General features: G+C 38.3%; 2 protein-coding genes across 3 annotated transcripts; one reads left to right on the top strand and one right to left on the bottom strand.

The window, feature by feature from the left end:
• Window positions 1–632: 632 nt before the first annotated feature.
• On the bottom strand, window positions 633–6,874 carry lig4 (ligase IV, DNA, ATP-dependent). Its single transcript, NM_001016981.2, is given in 2 exon segments — window positions 633–3,698; window positions 6,818–6,874. A coding segment is annotated over 1 exon segment (2,736 nt). The 5' UTR covers window positions 3,685–3,698; window positions 6,818–6,874; the 3' UTR covers window positions 633–948.
• A 263-nt stretch (window positions 6,875–7,137) lies between these two features.
• abhd13 (abhydrolase domain containing 13) lies at window positions 7,138–15,796 on the top strand. Of its 2 annotated transcripts, XM_012956376.3 has the most exons (3): window positions 7,138–7,296; window positions 11,442–11,567; window positions 12,159–15,796. In XM_012956376.3, the coding sequence occupies exon 3, from the start codon at window positions 12,182–12,184 to the stop codon at window positions 13,190–13,192; it is 1,011 nt and encodes a 336-aa protein (XP_012811830.1). In that variant the 5' UTR covers window positions 7,138–7,296; window positions 11,442–11,567; window positions 12,159–12,181; the 3' UTR covers window positions 13,193–15,796. The 2 variants fall into 2 exon arrangements, with proteins under 2 accessions (XP_012811830.1, NP_001106635.1); NM_001113164.1 differs by lacking the exon at window positions 7,138–7,296 and having other exon boundaries at window positions 11,482–11,567; window positions 12,159–13,302.
• Window positions 15,797–17,442: the final 1,646 nt, after the last annotated feature.

Below are 17,442 nucleotides of genomic sequence, written 5' to 3'. Positions count from 1 at the left end.
TTGTATAACTAATCCTGAAATGGATCATAAAGCCAACAAAATGATATGTGGAAAAGGAATAGCTAACCTGAAAAGTTTTTCTAGTTTTTTTTTTTTTTTTTTTAGGACAAGCACATTTTCAGATTTTAGTCTGTTGCACATACACAAGTTTAAGGGGCAGATTTATCAAAATGTGAGTTTAGCACTTAGTACATAAAAACAAATCAATGTTCTATTCATTCCTAGAGGATTTTTAGAAGCATATTTATCAATGGGGGACAATTAGAGTTCACCAGTTGATAAATATGCTTCTAAAAATCCTATAAAAATAGAGCGTGGGTGAGTTTTTATGTATTAAGGTCTAAACTCACATTTTGATAAATCTGCCCCTTAGTCTACGAAAGAGATGGATGGAGAACGTACCACTGCTTTGGAAAATTCCCCAGGCTTGTGCATTTTTAACCAAAATGGAGCACTGGCCCAGGAAAAAAAACGTAACATATTGGCACCCCGCACCCAGTGAACTAAATTGCCCCAGGTCTCCTTATTCTTTAAACATTTCATGCTTTCTCTCTTTCCTGGAATTGTGCCAACCAGATATATAAAAAAGCAGATTACATCTTGTATAACAGAATTTTAAAAACCATTATTTATACTGTACATCCTTTTATTCACATAGATTAAAAATATACATAAAAATATATAAGAAAAAACATTATGCATAGAAAATTAATGTTTAAAATCAGACACATAAATTAAAAAGCAGTATAGACGACAATAAAACAGATTTCAAACTTTCATTATTAAGACCAATTCTAAAACTGGAAGTTTGGTGGTACTTAAATTTTTGTTCTTAAAATTAAAAGAACTAATATACAGTAAGAAGTAAGCACATAATTTCCAAATAAAACACAAATATAAAAATGGGTTTCTTTAAAAAAAAAAAAAACAACATATGTACATACATTCTTATAGCAAATATGAATTTTCCATTTGAGGCACTCTCATTTTTACTGAATCAAGTACCCACGAAACAGACACAATTTTAAATTTTTTTGCAATGGCCCTCCTCATAGTTTTCATTTGCTCCAGACGGGACAAGTCTTCACCAACTACAACATGTGAAATTCCTTCTTCAAGCTGATTTACTAATTTTGCACCATGAAAACGTAGTTCCAGTGCTCTTAGATTTAGGCTGGATGTATTTATTCTTGTAGTTGGGTCATTAATTGTGGCAAAACTATCGACATATACCGTGCAATGACGAAAGAAACTATGAGAAGAGTTATTCCATGAGTACCTCTCTTCTAAATCAGCCATCATTTCAAAGGGAATTTTCTCTCTTATGTTAGACATTCTGTGAAAGACCTCTCTCAATTGATATTCGCTTGTATCTGTGATATAGCTATCGCCATAGCAGTCATATTCGCAAGCAAAATGTTCTGCAGTCGATGGACACATGTGTATCATGTGGTGAGGCTGCCATGGCACAAAGGTTTTACTTTCAAAACACTCCAATAGCCATGCTGCTTTAACAACGTCATGTTTATTTGAGCAGATAATGTTTTTCACTCTCACATTCTCTGTTCCTGCAATAACACAGTATGTATCTGCCCCAGGATTCTGTACCCCAATACCTCCACATTTAGCAATAATGTTCGCTAGATCATCTTTAGAATGCGTATCTGTTCCACTCATAACACAGAACTCCACTTCTGCAAACACAGAGGACTCCTGATATACATTACTGAGGTCAGGTGCTTTTAGATGTGAAACAATTCCAATCACTTTCTTAAGCTTTGGTGCAGTTTTACGTTTCTTTTCATGTGGTTCATCATCAATATGTAAGTGTTTAGAAGCCAGTTTCCCAGATGCTTTGTCTCTAAACTGTTCCAAGTCATCAAGTGTCATACAGTCATACCATTCCTTATCTTCCCTTATTTTTTCAATACGAGGGAATCTAAGAGTGCAACCAGTTTTGTACATATCACTGGTAACAATTTCTGCTGCTTTAATTTGCACAATAACAGAATTACAAGGTTGAATATATGCTTCAGGTTTTTCTATTCCACAAAGAATATTGCTGGGTGGGTCTCTTTTCCGATATGTTTTCCAGTGAGGAGCCAACTTTAAACCAAGATCAAATAATTCTTTCATGGTATAACCAGAGCCAACACGGCAAATTGAGTGAAAAACAGATGGTTTTTCCCCAGGACCTGATGCTTCGGCAACACCACATAAGAAATGGGACATCATTCCACCACGGGAACCTTTTCCCCAGTAGCCTCCAATGATGATTAGGTCTAGCTCATCCATTAAGCCATTTACATATTCAGGCTTAATCTTCAGCCATCCTTCCCCACGTTTGTCTGGTTTGTAGATAGACATTGGATCTTTAACCATAATGCCTTCTTCCCTTTTATCAATTGCTTCATTAAGTGCATCCACAACATTCTTTTTTGTGCTTGCTTCTGTTTTATCAACAATATGGAATCTGCCTGGAATTGGGATAAAAATCTCTTGCAGAATGTCATATCTTTTTCTGAGAGTTTCATGTGCCAATTTTTGATCATTAAGCAACAGAACATCAAAAACACAGTAACAAGTTTGCAACTCAGAATCATCCACCATGCGTTTAATATCAAACTTATTTCCTTTTTGCATGAAAGTCTGAGTATTTGGATTGTATGCCATCATTTCTCCATCTAGAATGCAATTTTGTATGTTCAGACTAAAAGCATTGTGAATATATGGCGTCAAAGAACCTTCAAGAGGAGATGCACCGAACTGCTGTGTGTAATCAAATCCATTCCGTGAGAAATATTTATATACGTCCCCATCTTTGTGCATCTGCATTCGTTCTCCATCAAGTTTTGTTTCAATGTAAAAACTCTGGTGGTTCATTTGCTTTTCAATATTCTGAATATTGGCAATGGCAGCCAGCATTGGTTTAAAAGCAGAGAACATTGATATGGAAACATCACTGAGACACACATTAGGATCATGCAGCTGAATACAAACTTTCTCAAGATCGGTAGTAACATTATGCAGCTCTGCTGCGTCGGGATGGAAGATGGAGAAAACTGTTTGCTGGCTAAAACCCAGTTTCATGTCCTTAATAATCATTCTGATGAGCCACTTTTGTTCAAGAGCAGTCGTGTTAGCAATCAAATGCAGCAAACTTTTTTCTATGAGTTCCTTCTTTTTTGCTGCATTATTATTAGCAATTGAATCTAAATGGTAATTTACTTCTTGTATTGACAAGCTACCCTCTTTTCTGCATCTTGACTTGAGAACAAAATAAGCAATGGCTGCAAAATCCCCTGCATCACTATGTGAACTAGTTGGCGATCTATAATTCAAAAGTTTTATTGCATCTTTGCCTTCTTTTGGCAAGCCTAAAACCTTAATGTACAATTTAGCAAGCATAGTTTCTTTGATTCCATAAGCCATTCTCTCTCTTTCAAGTTGTGGAACTACAAGCCGCATGGCTGGATAGAAAGAATCTGTTGTTTTTGGCTGACTTTTATGAAGGGCTTCATGAAATTTTCTCCATGAATCAACGAATTGTTTAAAAATGTGACTTTTCTCAGTTCTGTTTTTGCATTTTTGAACTTTTTCAAGAGTGCAGCAGAGATCAGCAAAAGGAACTTGTGAGGCCACAGTACGTTCGGCTGCAGAATCGGAGGCTTTTGTTGCAGACATTAGGATTTATATACCTATTAGAAACACAAAAAGAGTAAAAGTTATCCAATGTGCAACCCTGTTACTGACTACAAACTGACTAAAGCTCTCATGCTAACGTGCATTTTTAGGGTTTAGGTCTAGGGCATTGATCCTTAAGTAGAGGCTCTCCAACCATTGCTGAACTACAACTGAGCAACTACAGAGCTGCAGGTAAATCAATGCTTCCGGGAAAGGAAAGTTGCCGTTTGCCTTTCCAGATGAAACACACACACACAGTTCCTCATGCTATAGAATGTAACTAAAAACTGGAGTACCAAATAATGCAAATCTCAACTTCAGGGTTTAGTCACTTGTCCAGAGTACACAATGCAACTCCCACATTTACACAAGCTTCTAAAATAATTTTCACCCCTCTTTATATTATGGTAAATGATTAGCTCACGGGCTACTATAATTCCCAGCTGTCCATTCCTTTTTAACACACCACAAGAGTCATTTACAAACTGACACATATGGTTATAGTTTTTACCCCCAAAGTAGCATTATTCCCAAAATCCCAGTTGAATGCCCACATTCACAAATTGGGTGCGAGTCATGGCTATTGTGGGAATTGTGTAGTGTGGTGTGCAGAGTTAAATAACAATTTAATTCTCTTGGCCAGTGCTGTCCAACTGGCAACCCGTGACCCTCCTCTGTGTGGCAGGCAGGGTAGGACAGGCAGAGTATGGCACACACAGGCAGGGTAGAGCAGGCAGAGTATAAGACACACAGGCAGCATAGGGTGGGCAGAGTATGGCACACACAGGCAGGGAAGGGCAGAGAGAGTAAGACACACAGGTAGGGTAGGGCAGGGAGAGTATGGCACACACAGGCAAAGTAGGGCAGGGAGAGTATGGCACACACAGGCAGGGTAGGTCAGGGAGAGTATGGCACACACAGACAGGGTAGGGCAGGGAGAGTATGGCACACACAGGCAGGGTAGGGCAGGGAAAGTATGGCACACACAGAGAGGGCAGGGTAGACAGAATATAGCACACACAGGCAGTACTCTGCCTGCCCAATGTTGCCTGTGTATGCCATACTCTGCCTGCCCTATGCTGCCTGTGTGTGCCATACTGTGCGGGAGTTTGTTAGCATTTGGAAATAATCAATATATGGTCCCTAAGGTGTGTAATTATATGCTGGGGGTTGCTGTGCTATCCACAGGGGAAGAGGAGGCATATGTATTTAAGGGTGTGTCTTAATATGACATAATATAATTCTTTCACATATGAATGAAGAGTGATATCCCTACAGTGAGCAACAACCATTTGTGTTTTTGCTGTGCTACCACCATTAATGTGGGCATGGTGTTAAAGGACATGTAAACCCTACACACAAAAATTTAATCAGTGAACAGCCTCTTTAAAATATTTCAATACCTGCCACACTGGTTGTCCAGAGGTTAATAGTTAGGCTGCAACATCCCCTTAATCACTTAGATTTCCATCTCCTCCTATAACCCACTCGGGCCCCCTCCCTCAGGAATTTGCTTTGGCTGTTGGCTTGTGGGCATGCTCAGTTGTTCTAAGCTCAGATTACTAAACTCACCCCCCAGTCTAGCAGCCAGTAAAGAGATGGCATTGCTGGTTCCCATAGAAACTCAGCTCTAGCTGTCTGCTTCAATTTTATTCTCCCAAACAACTCTCCTGAGCTCAGCTCAAACAAAGCAGAACTTTTATCAAATACAGTTGTGCCTGTGTGAGCCTGTATTCTTGATTAAATGTATGCTGAATAAGAGTCTTTGTGTGTATACTGTTTGCAGATTTAAATGTATCCAATTATGTATCAGAGGAAAAATGGCCACCAGGTGAAAGCTGCTATTTGGTTTAGGAAAATGTGATGGTGCTAGCAAGCGGAGGGGATATATGCAGTACAAATGATGCCATTTAGGCGGGGGAGGCATGCCCAACTGATAAACATGGTAGGCAAATTTAGGCTTTACATGTCCTTTAAAAGCTCTTGTGATAACATGGGTGTGGTTTGAAGTGGCTGCAGTTTAAAAAAGGGGAATGGTCAAAACTGGCTTCTATTTTTGGCCCTCCACTTTGTAGGCCAGAATAATTTCAGCCCTCGGTACCACAGAGAAGTTGGACAGCACTGCCTAAGGGTAAGGTCACATGGGCTTATCAGCCTACAGACAAGTGCAGGCTGACAATATACCCATGTGCCCTTACATTTAGGGCAATGACACATCAGAACACTAGTTCCTTGCGATAAATCTCCACTGAGGGCTACTAATCTCCTTCAAATGCTTTCCCACTGGCTAGAATGCTAATTACCAGTGGGAAAACATACATGGCGTGGCTACTTCACAAAGCAGCACAAAGTTGCCTCTTGTGAAAACTTCAGGACACTTTGGAAAGTAGCTGTGCCACATATCTTTCCCCACTGGCAATTTGCATTCTAGCCTATGCAAAAGTACCAAGGGATGTTTTGTTGCCTGCAATAACCAAGACTTATCATGGGTGAAAAACTGCCCAGTAAGTTTTATTGCACTTATATTCTGCAAAGCTTATCTGTCATGTAATCTAATGTTTTTTCAGACTTTATGGCTGCCCCATGGCTACACAGTAGCTTTTTTATATAAATTATAGTATCATTTCTGAAATAAACACACACCTTTATAAGTGCAGGGCAACAGTACATTATTACTTTAAAAATACAGCACTTATATTTGCCTATTTGTGTCTGTAAGTTACCCTCCCATATAGATTGTAAGCTCTATGGGGCAGGGACCTCCATCCTCTTGTGTCTTTGACTCTTAACTTATTGCAACTGTATTTATCTTGTATCTATCTGTATTTATTGTTGTACTGTGTATTTATCTATTATTATTTTAATAACCCCCTGTTTGTATTAATGTTTTCTACTGTACAGCGCTGCGGACATAAGTTGCGCTTTATAAATAAAGATGTACATACATACATAGGGCCAGGACCTATAGCAACTGATGATGTCAGGGTAGAGAGATAGTTTGCTAACAGGAATACATAAACTGCATTATGCCTGTGGGTGTGTTTCCATGTATACATCCCGCCCCACAAATAAAAGAGAGAACAATACACGGCCCACGACAAGAAAAAATAATAAAAACCCGTCTAGTTCAAACCTATTCTTTGGCGTTTAGTCCCTCTAGCACCCCCTGGTCAGTGCCTCGGCTTGTCTTCCTGATACACTTGCAAAATCAAACACAAAACGTCATCGCAGTGCGACTTATTTGCGTCCATACGTCACACTAAACTATGCGGTCTCGGAATCAGGATTTTTTTTCATAGATTAATAGATCTAAGGAAAAAAATTCACGTTGTTTTGCCATTTATTTCAAGAATTTCGGAATGTGTTGTTCATTGCGCCGTATCATAACGAAGACTAAGATTTCAACGTTGCCCATAATAAAAATGGCCACCAAACTGCAACACGTCAGCGCTATTGAGGTTACAGTACTGTCATGTTTGACGTTGCGTCCCTGATCCCGGAAGAGCAGCGGGAAGGGGCAGCGGCAGAAGAATAACTGCTATGGGATGAGGAACCGAGAAGAACCTGCAGCCCCCATGCCCCGTGAGCAGCGCCGGCACATCTCCGAGCCAGGTACGGACTCAATCCATACAGATTTATCCGCCATATAGCGCTTCCTCATGGAGGCTTGGCACTGCAGCGCTTGACGCTTGCCCATCCATTATGGAATGCATGCTGTATGTATGCATAGGGCACTTCGTTTTCATTCGCCACTTTTAATGTAGGTCGAGACTAAAAATCTTAAGAACCTTCCCAGCAGGTCTTTGGAGCTGATAAGATGCAGCGAGCTCTATGTTGCAAGCCAACCATAATGACCGCTGCTGCACCTTTTCAGCTGCTTGTTAGTCTCGACCATTACCTTCTTCTATTCTTTTGTCACGAACGATTGTTAAGGCTGTAGGGTGAAATGGACATGTTTGTTGTGAAGGAAACTATTACATAATTAGTTCACAAAACAATGCCAAAATGACAAGTCAGTGGGTGGTGCCAATGTGTTAGCCACGCCCCTCGCATTGTATTAAATTGCTAACCTTGGACCAGGATATTACATTACATTACATTAACATTTATTTATAAAGCGCCAACATATTCTGCAGCGCTGTACAATAAGTGGGTTACATACATGGACATACAGAGTAACATATAAAGCAATCAATAACCAATACAAGAGGTGAAGAGGGCCCTGCCCAAAAGAGCTTACAATCTACAAGGAGAAAGGGTTGAGACACAAGGATACTTTTCAGTAGATTGCTGTTCAGGTATGGGACCCCTTATCCGGAAACTCTTTATCCAGAAAGTTCAGATTAATGAAAGGCCATCTCCCATAGACTCCGTTACAAGCAAATAATTCCAGTTTTTAAAAATGATACGTATATACTCGAGTATAAGCCGATCCGAATATAAGCCGAGGTACCTAATTTTACCTAAGAAAACTGGAAAAACTTATTGACTCAAGTATAAGCCTAGGGTGGGAAATGCAGCAGCTACTGCTAAGTTTTAACAATCAAAAGAAATACCAATACAATTACATTAATTGAGGCATCAGTGGGGTATATGTTTTTCAATATTTATTTTAAAGAAAAACAGTAAACTAGCTCTGAGAAGAGGGTCAACAAAAACAATATGAGTACTACCCCACGCTCATTGCACATTGGCAGACTGGCAGCAGACCCAGTCCCAGAGGAGATGTAAGGGGAAATAAGTATTGCTAGTGGGAGCCTAGGCCAGGGTACTGGAGGGTCTGGTTGCAGGTGGCCTAATTCGCACACAAAGGAGAGAGGGTGCTAGTCTAGAGGGACCCATGGCACCCGACTCGAGTATAAGCCGAGGGTGACTTTTTCGGCACATTTTGGGTGCTGAAAAACTAGGCTTATACTCGAGTATATACAGTACCTTTTTCTCTGAAGTAGTAAAACAGAACCTTGTACTTGATTCCCCAACTAAGATATAATTACTCCTTATTGGGGGCAAAACAATCCAACTGGGTTTAATTACAGTTTAAATAATTTTTTTAGCAGGCATAATGTATGAGATCCGAATTATGGAAAGACCCCTTATTCGGAAAACCCAAGGTCCCAAGCATTCTGGATAACAGGTCCCATACCTGTACTGTATTTCCTGTGTAGAGCGGCACAGTATAGTAAAGCTGGCTAAATCAGTATGGTCATATAGACACAGGTTTTAGCCTGGGGTAGGAGGTTAGGGAATAGATTCACTGGCGATTGGCTAACAAAATTTCTGTCTCCCTCGTGAATTGGCCTTCAGGTGTCCATTAAATATTGCAAAAATAGTAGTCTTTCCAGTCCTAGCAACATTAAGATCTATTCATATATTTTAATACTAGAATGAATCTTCAGATATCTTCAGATCCCTTCTGAGCCACATAGTGAAACTAGTCTGCTGAGGATCTCATAGGCTTTTGGATCCATTAATTGGCCGATGGATATGAACAGCCCCCATTGCTTGCCTCAATCTGGTTTGGCTGCATTCATGGGTGACTCCAACTGGGGCTCTAGACTGGGCTTATCAGAGGCAAAAACCAGACTCTTCTAGTAAGAAGCCAGTTGCATTGAGCCTTCCTTGCAGTAAGATCCCAGGAATGATATCTTCTGGTCATCAAAGCATTAGCATCTACCAGTAGGCCTTTAAATAATCCACAAGGGCATTTATTTGTAAAATTAACACTAATGTGGAACAGCAGACACATGAAAGGCTCCTGTCTAAAAAATTTAACATTTTTAGAACATAAGTCTTTTTTTTGCATAATTTCACTGCTGCCATTTTTTTTTATCATAAACTGTTAATAGTCAATTCTCATTAGTAACAAGCTCATGGAATAATTAAAATAAGATGAGGGAATTCTTAATGCACCAACTTTGCAAGTCCATTTCTGTTATTTAAATTAAGATCCTAGCAGTGACATAAGTGGAGCAAGTAAAAGTATATGGAGCACTCACCCAGCACCTGATCTGGGAAATAGCACTTATAATGTAGTGTCACCCACTGTGACCTACAGCACTTATATTTGCCTATTTGTGTCTGTAAGTTACCCTCCCATATAGATTGTAAGCTCTACGGGGCAGGGACCTCCATCCTCTTGTGTCTTTGACTCTTAACTTATTGCAACTGTATCTTGTATTTATTTGTATTTATTGTTATACTTTGTATTTATCTATTATCTTATTAACCCCCTGTTTGTATTAATGTATTCTACTGTACAGCGCTGCGTACATAAGTAGCGCTTTATAAATAAAAATATACATACATACATACATCTCCTTAACGGCTCTTATTACCAAGGGCGAAGGGTAGGTAACCTGGCTTTATTCTCTGTATTGATGAACATTTTCAGCAAGCTCTACCTTTTCTAACTAGGATTTGCAGTGCTGTTCCCTTTGCACCAGTGGTTTCCAAACATTCTAGGGCACATAAACATCCACAAATGTAGTAAACTAAGTGCAATTTCAAGCTCAATCTCCAAGTGCAGCATTTTCCTCCAGAATTCCAGCATCATTGTGGTCACAAGGGGATGATGCACATTCGCACAGTTGCACCTCACCTATCGCAATTGCCCCCAGTTTGCAAAAACTGCATGAAATCTTCGCCCACTATTTTAGGATGAAGTGTACTGTGGTTATTAACTCTGGGCACAAAGGAGACCATGGGACTACTGCCTGGTCAGGAGGTGGTGGTAGCTTGATTCTGAATGCAAGGCAGGAAGGACAGAGCACCCTCAAGTGTAAATATATGAAAGTTTAAGGAAGTTCAAGTCATTGTAATGAAAGTGATTTTTTGCACTGTGGAGAAATTGCAGGGACTGCAGCTGCTCTTGCAGAGGTAAAGGAGCCCTTCCATTTCCTAGGGGAGCCCAATATGAAGGCCAGTTAGAGAGCATACAGTATGTTTGCTGTCCTAGATATTGTTAGAATGATGTCTGAATGATAAAGCAATGTTTTCATTCATATCTGAGGAACTAATTGTAGAGCATTGTGGCCAGACTGTAAGGTAGGTATTTTTTTACTCTGCATTACAGTATCCAGCACTAGAACATATAGGCAGGGGCTTTGTAGTGGGTGAAAAGTTTGAGCTTTTATTGTCTTTTTGTAATAGAGTAGCAGCTTTGCATTTGAAATATAACACTTTTTGGCTGATGCTCTGAGAAGGAATTCAAGTTTTGCTCCTGAAATGTAATTGTTCTTATAATACTCTGTTGGCAAAAGCTTACTACCCTTTGAGATTGGAGCACAGCCTGGGCAGTTGCTAATCAGATTCCAGCTACAGCTCAGTTTTGGCCCATTGGAGCTCATTGTCATAACGTTGAGTTAGTACTGCTGTGCATCCTCTTCTGACTCTGCATTATACCTGCTATGCATCATAATATAGTGAGTTCCATGAAAATGGAAATGTTAGTATTGTATTTCTTCAGCTTTGTGTACACATGAAAAAGGGTCTCTTTCTAAATGCTGTTCAATGATTTTAATAGTTGGCAATGACCGGTTATTTTGAAAGTTTTGTCACCCACACTTGATCATGGACATCAAAACTCCCTGTCTGTCATTGTCCTTAGTCTGTAGCATATTAGACCAAAATTAGACTGTACTATGTATTAATACAGAAATCATGTCTTTATGCTTGTTTTTGGTGCTCAGCAAATCTGTTGAAAAAGTGTAATAATAGAGTTTGATAAATCTTAAATAAATGTTTATATTTTCCTGTAGGTTTTATTTCTTCTGGAAGATTAACTGTTGCACCATACTGGCTGCTTGGCCTAACAACTTAATAGTAGACTTCTTCAGACCCTTGTGGCACTGGACCTGAATATCTTACACTTATCAACTATAAAGGTAGTTAAATTAATATTCATTAAAAAATAGTTATTTCATATCTGTAAAGATAAGACTGACTTTATGTACATATTTGTACTTAATGCTTTGTTTATTTACTCAATATAGTCTTGGAGATTTATTTTTAAACCTCTACATAATAAATATTGAAAGAAAATTATGTAAGTATGTACATTATCTTGTTCCCCTTCATGTGGCCATGGCACCTGCTTGTCCTAGTTAATCCTAGCAAAGTAGGCACAATTCTTAAGTCGTCCTGTGGGTACCTAATATTTTGCCACCCCCAGTGAATTTAATTTTCCTTTAGACAGAATATATTCATAATATTTAAAGTTATCTTAAAGTAATATGTCTGGATATATAATTTTGTTTTCCCAAATGTGGTTCGGTGATCTAATTTATCTACCTAGGGTATCACCCTTTTACAGAATAATCAGTCGATGTTCATGTTTGCTTATTTCTCTTATATTGTGTTGATTGAATTTGAGAAGGTGTGTAATGCTTTCCAGGTATTTTGAATTGAAGTGTTTGTGCTTGTTAATTGAATTCTCATGTTGCATGAATTGTATTTTTTTTTTTGTTGTTTTTTAGGGCACACTGAAGAGGCTTCCATAATGGAAAAACATTGGGTTTTGTGGTCATGTGCAGAAAGATGGCTGTTGGCATTAGCATCATGGTCGTGGGGCTTGTGCCGAATTTGTCTCTTACCTTTAATATTAACTTTTAATATGTATGGAGGAGTGATTTTACTTCTGTTGATTTTTGTTTCTATAGCTGGAATCCTGTTTAAATTTCAGGATGTGCTACTGTATTTTCCAGATCAACCTTCTTCATCAAGACTTTATATTCCAATGCCAACTGGAATACCACATGAAAATATATTTATAAAAACAAAAGATAATGTTCGTCTCAATCTCATCTTGCTGAGATACACTGGAGATAACTCAAACTTCTCCCCAACTATTATTTATTTTCATGGTAATGCAGGAAATATTGGACATAGGTTACCAAATGCCTTGTTGATGCTGGTAAACCTTAAAGTGAACTTACTTTTGGTTGATTATAGAGGGTATGGAAAAAGTGATGGAGAGCCTAGCGAAGAAGGCCTTTATCTGGACTCGGAAGCTGTTTTAGATTATGTTATGACTAGGCCAGACATTGATAAAACAAAGATAATACTGTTTGGACGTTCTTTAGGGGGAGCAGTGGCTATCCACCTAGCTTCTGAGAATGCACACAGGATTTGTGCCCTTATGTTAGAAAATACTTTTCTTAGCATCCCTCATATGGCAAGCACCTTGTTTTCTGTCCTTCCGATGAGATACCTTCCATTATGGTGCTACAAAAATAAGTTCTTGTCTTACAGAAAAATCCTCCAGTGCCGAATGCCTTCATTGTTTATCTCTGGGCTTTCAGACCAATTGATTCCTCCATTTATGATGAAGCAGCTCTATGAACTATCCCCTTCCCGGACTAAAAGACTGGCTATATTTCCGGATGGTACTCATAATGACACATGGCAGTGCCAAGGCTACTTTACAGCACTTGAACAGTTTATTAAGGAACTGACCAGCAATCACTGTCCTGAAGCCAATGCAAAGACTTCAAATGTCACTATAATATAGATAGTGATTTCTTTTGCACTACTGTATATATTGTTTGTGAGGCGGGGCAACAGAATGTCATTTGTACTGTTCTGAACTGAAATTAAAATTCTCCTTTGGGAAAAAAAACACTTGAAAGCTGTACATGTAATATAATTCAGAATTTCTTCTTTAGTGCTGACTTTTCCACATGCGGATGTCCTAAACCTTATACTGTCTTCAGATACCAATCACTTCAGAAAAATAATCAGGTCAGCTTAAAGCCCCCAAAATGTTCTAAAACACAGTTTTTCTTAGGACTGCTGTACTAGCCCCAAGATACAGTATTATTATAAAAAGTGTGGAAGAACTCTAATTGACCATCTAGAGCACAGTCACTTAAAACTGTAGCTTTCTTTTGGCTCTTCCTTCCCTGTTCTAAGTGATTTTGTAATGCCTAACCCTTAGTTCAGGCCATAGATGGCTAATGCACTCATGCAATTGGTGCATGCCTGATGGTACCACTGGAAGTGACAGCCAAGATCCTTATTAATAGATGAAGCACAGGATTATATAACATGTCTATTACAGTGTTACTTTTGGACGTACCTTTTTCTGTACAGCTTGTGCTAATGTACTTTTTGTCTCCATATATATCCTAAAAGCCAAACAGAAACATTTACCGTGGGCAACTGACAAAATATAGATGAGCATCGAGAAACTGCTCTCTTGACATAATTGCTAACCCCTCAAATTTACTGAATAATTATCTATAAACAGAAATGTGTTTTAGTTCATCCTTCAGAAATTATCCTAATGATTTTAATTACACATAGGTGGGGCAATAGTATGGCAGCGATTGTTAGGGTTGCTTTCTTTTTTTTATCTGTGTACACAGACGTACCAGGCTGGAGGGCTTAATAATTATCAAATTATATGAAGTATCATGTGTGGACAGTGAGGCATGCACAGTAGAACATAGAGTCCAGCTGAAGTTATGCCCCTGATCTCCTTTGTTGCTGATCTCTGCAAGAGCACCGAGATTGGGTAAGTTCAAACATGAATTTTGCATATAATAGAAACAATCAATTTTTTGCCACACATATATATTGGGAAAAATTGTTTCTTTTGCAGAGTCCTACCATTTTGGTAGGTAAACAACCCCCCTTTTAAGGATATATGTGAGCAAGTATTGCTAACATTTGTTGATTGTTCTATAATAGTGTTGCCATCTTTTCTGCAATAAATACTGGCCTTCCTATATATGTTGTCTGTCTTCTCTATTAATAACGTTGGCATGAAGTATAATATTTACCAGCTAGGCTGTTAAAATACTGGCTAGGTTGCAACCCAACTTTATATTGGAATGACTGGGAAATGCTTTGTCATTCTGCATGGATGATTATCTCCCAAAGACCTGGTGTTGCACAGTTTTTAGTGATCACCCATACAAAATAACCAGCAATGCTTTCTATTAATGTCTCCTAAATATGATGTGTGACTGAAAGCAAGCATTTTGATCGCAATCACCATGCAACTAACATGCAATTTCCCTACCAAATAGTCCCTTTTTTTCTATGTAAATGTCAGCTTGCAGCATAATATGCATTTGTTAAAAAATACCTGAATATATAACAACTTTTGAAAATATTTACAGGAACTGTAGTTATTGTTGTTTCCCCCTTGAAGATGCACATGTCATGGATTCTATAGACTTCTTTAAATGATTTGCTCTTATTTCAACACACATTAAAGAACAGTGGTTACTGTAATTATAATGAAGGGGCCCATAAAAATGTTAGCTAAGATAATTCCATTTTTTTTTTCTTTTAATAGCAAATGTCTAAAAGCGACATTAGCCAGCAACACATTACTTGATCATATATATGATCATATATATAATAAGGCCTCTTTGTAGTTCTCATCCAGAAGATGCTTTTGTTATGCATGCCTATAATTTTCTCTTGTCTGTTAACTGTGTAGTACACACACACGTTATACTTTCTTATGGCAAATAATTTTGATTAATTTCATTGCCTTCCTATTAGTAATTCTTTCTTCCTGCAGACTGAAAAAGGGTCAGCCAGTATATGTTGTAACCATCTCAGTATATGTTTGAATAATGGAATTGAAGCAATAGTTAATTATAGATCTGGTTTGTTTTGTTAATATTCTAGCTGGATATTATTAAGGTGGACTGTGTTAGTTATCCTGAATCTTGTAATAAAGTCTTCAGAGTTATGGTTAAAACAAACAGCCTTTATTTTGCAGTAACTGCAAGAATGGGCAGCGGCCAAGACTAAAAAGTCCTTGCCATGCAGCAAACACTTTAAATGCTGCAGCTGAGGAAAACAGAAATAAAATGCTGTACATTGCATTGCATGTTTCTATTTGCATCTTTCTGTGTCCAACACAATGCTTTAATGTGTAATGAATTATTTTATATGATTTATTTTCTAAACTGGTTTAATTATGACAAAACATAGTAATATGGTTGATAGTATGTTGAACACACAACAAAACGCAAGGGCTTGTTCATAACTGTAAGAATGATCACTTTGTATAACAAGTTATTTCAACACCAATGTTTTATCCACATGAAGCTGTAAATATTTAGAATAAATCATTCATGATTTTGAACTCTAATGTTTTCTTCTAGTTATTAACAAGAAATGATAAAGATGAGAAGTATTAAAGATGTTAGAGTAACACCTAGCCAAAACTTTAGACTGTATCTCCTCCATACATAACCAACAATGTACTTAACTCGTGCAAATTGACTCAGAGTTGTGTCATTTTCTTAATATGGTCCGAATGAAACTTGTTATAGCAGCAGTGTGCTATTATCGTTATCTTTAGAATAAAGATCAGTAATCATTTTGTAACCCCTATTTGGTTATGAAAACAGGCAACACCAGCTAGAATGGCTTTAGAGCATTGGGTACATAGGACTCTACACATCAGATGGGCTTTCGCTAAGTGGAAATATCCTTGGGGTGTAGTGCGACTACGGCTGTGTGCAAGCAAATTAAAGAATGGGCACCAGAAGGTTCCTTTGTGGTAAACCAGAATGTAACTTGTTTATTGTCCAAGACAAGTCATCTTACTATTAGAGGCCTTTTTGCTTTTTCCAAGTATGTTTATGTGTCTGTGTTGTAATAGTTTTGGATTTTGAGCTATACAAATCATCAGTCTCCATAAAACAATAAAAACATTTTATATTTGCATACTCGAGAAAAAAAGGAGTTTTCCCAAATAATTTGTTTTTTTCCAACAATAAATACATTTTTGATAACTTTATTCTATGAAATACAGTGGTGTGAAAAACTATTTGCCCCCTTCCTGATTTCTTATTCTTTTGTATGTTTGTCTCACTTAAATGTTTCTGCTCATCAAAAACCGTTAACTATTAGTCAAAGATAACATAATTGAACACAAAATGCAGTTTTTAAATGAAGGTTTACGTTATTAAGGGAGAAAAAAACTCCAAATCTACATGGCCCTGTGTGAAAAAGTGATTGCCCCCCTTGTTCAACTTAACTGTGGTTTATCACACCTGAGTTCAATTTCTGTAGTCACCCCCAGGCCTGATTACTGCCACACCTGTTTCAATCAAGAAATCACTTAAATAGGAGCTACCTGACACAGAGAAGTAGACCAAAAGCACCTCAAAAGCTAGACATCATGCCAAGATCCAAAGAAATTCAGGAACAAATAAGAACAAAAGTAATTGAGATCTATCAGTCTGGTAAAGGTTATAAAGCCATTTCTAAAGCTTTGGGACTCCAGTGAACCACAGTGAGAGCCATTATCCACAAATGGCAAAAACATGGAACAGTGGTGAACCTTCCCAGGAGTGGCCGGCGGACCAAAATTACCCCAAGAGCGCAGAGACAACTCATCCGAGAGGCCACAAAAGACCCCATGACAACATCTAAAGAACTGCAGGCCTCACTTGCCTCAATTAAGGTCAGTGTTCACGACTCCACCATAAGAAAGAGACTGCGCAAAAACGGCCTGCATGGCAGATTTCCAAGGCGCAAACCACTTTTAAGCAAAAAGAATATTAAGGCTCGTCTCAATTTTGCTAAAAAAACATCTCAATGATTACCTTGTGGACCGACGAGACAAAAGCTGAACTTTTTGGAAGGTGCGTGTCCCGTTACATCTGGCGTAAAAGTAACACAGCATTTCAGAAAAAGAACATCATACCAACAGTAAAATATGGTGGTGGTAGTGTGATGGTCTGGGGTTGTTTTGCTGCTTCAGGAACTGGAAGGCTTGCTGTGATA

This window comes from Xenopus tropicalis, chromosome 2 (assembly GCF_000004195.4).
Source record: "Xenopus tropicalis strain Nigerian chromosome 2, UCB_Xtro_10.0, whole genome shotgun sequence".
NCBI classification, from domain to species: domain Eukaryota; kingdom Metazoa; phylum Chordata; class Amphibia; order Anura; family Pipidae; genus Xenopus; species Xenopus tropicalis.
This window is presented reverse-complemented; position numbering and strand designations above follow the sequence as displayed.

What these genes read in the sequence shown, in the direction of transcription:
- abhd13 (XM_012956376.3), top strand. Translation starts at nt 12,182, where the DNA reads ATGGAAAAACATTGGGTTTTGTGGTCATGTGCAGAAAGATGGCTGTTG.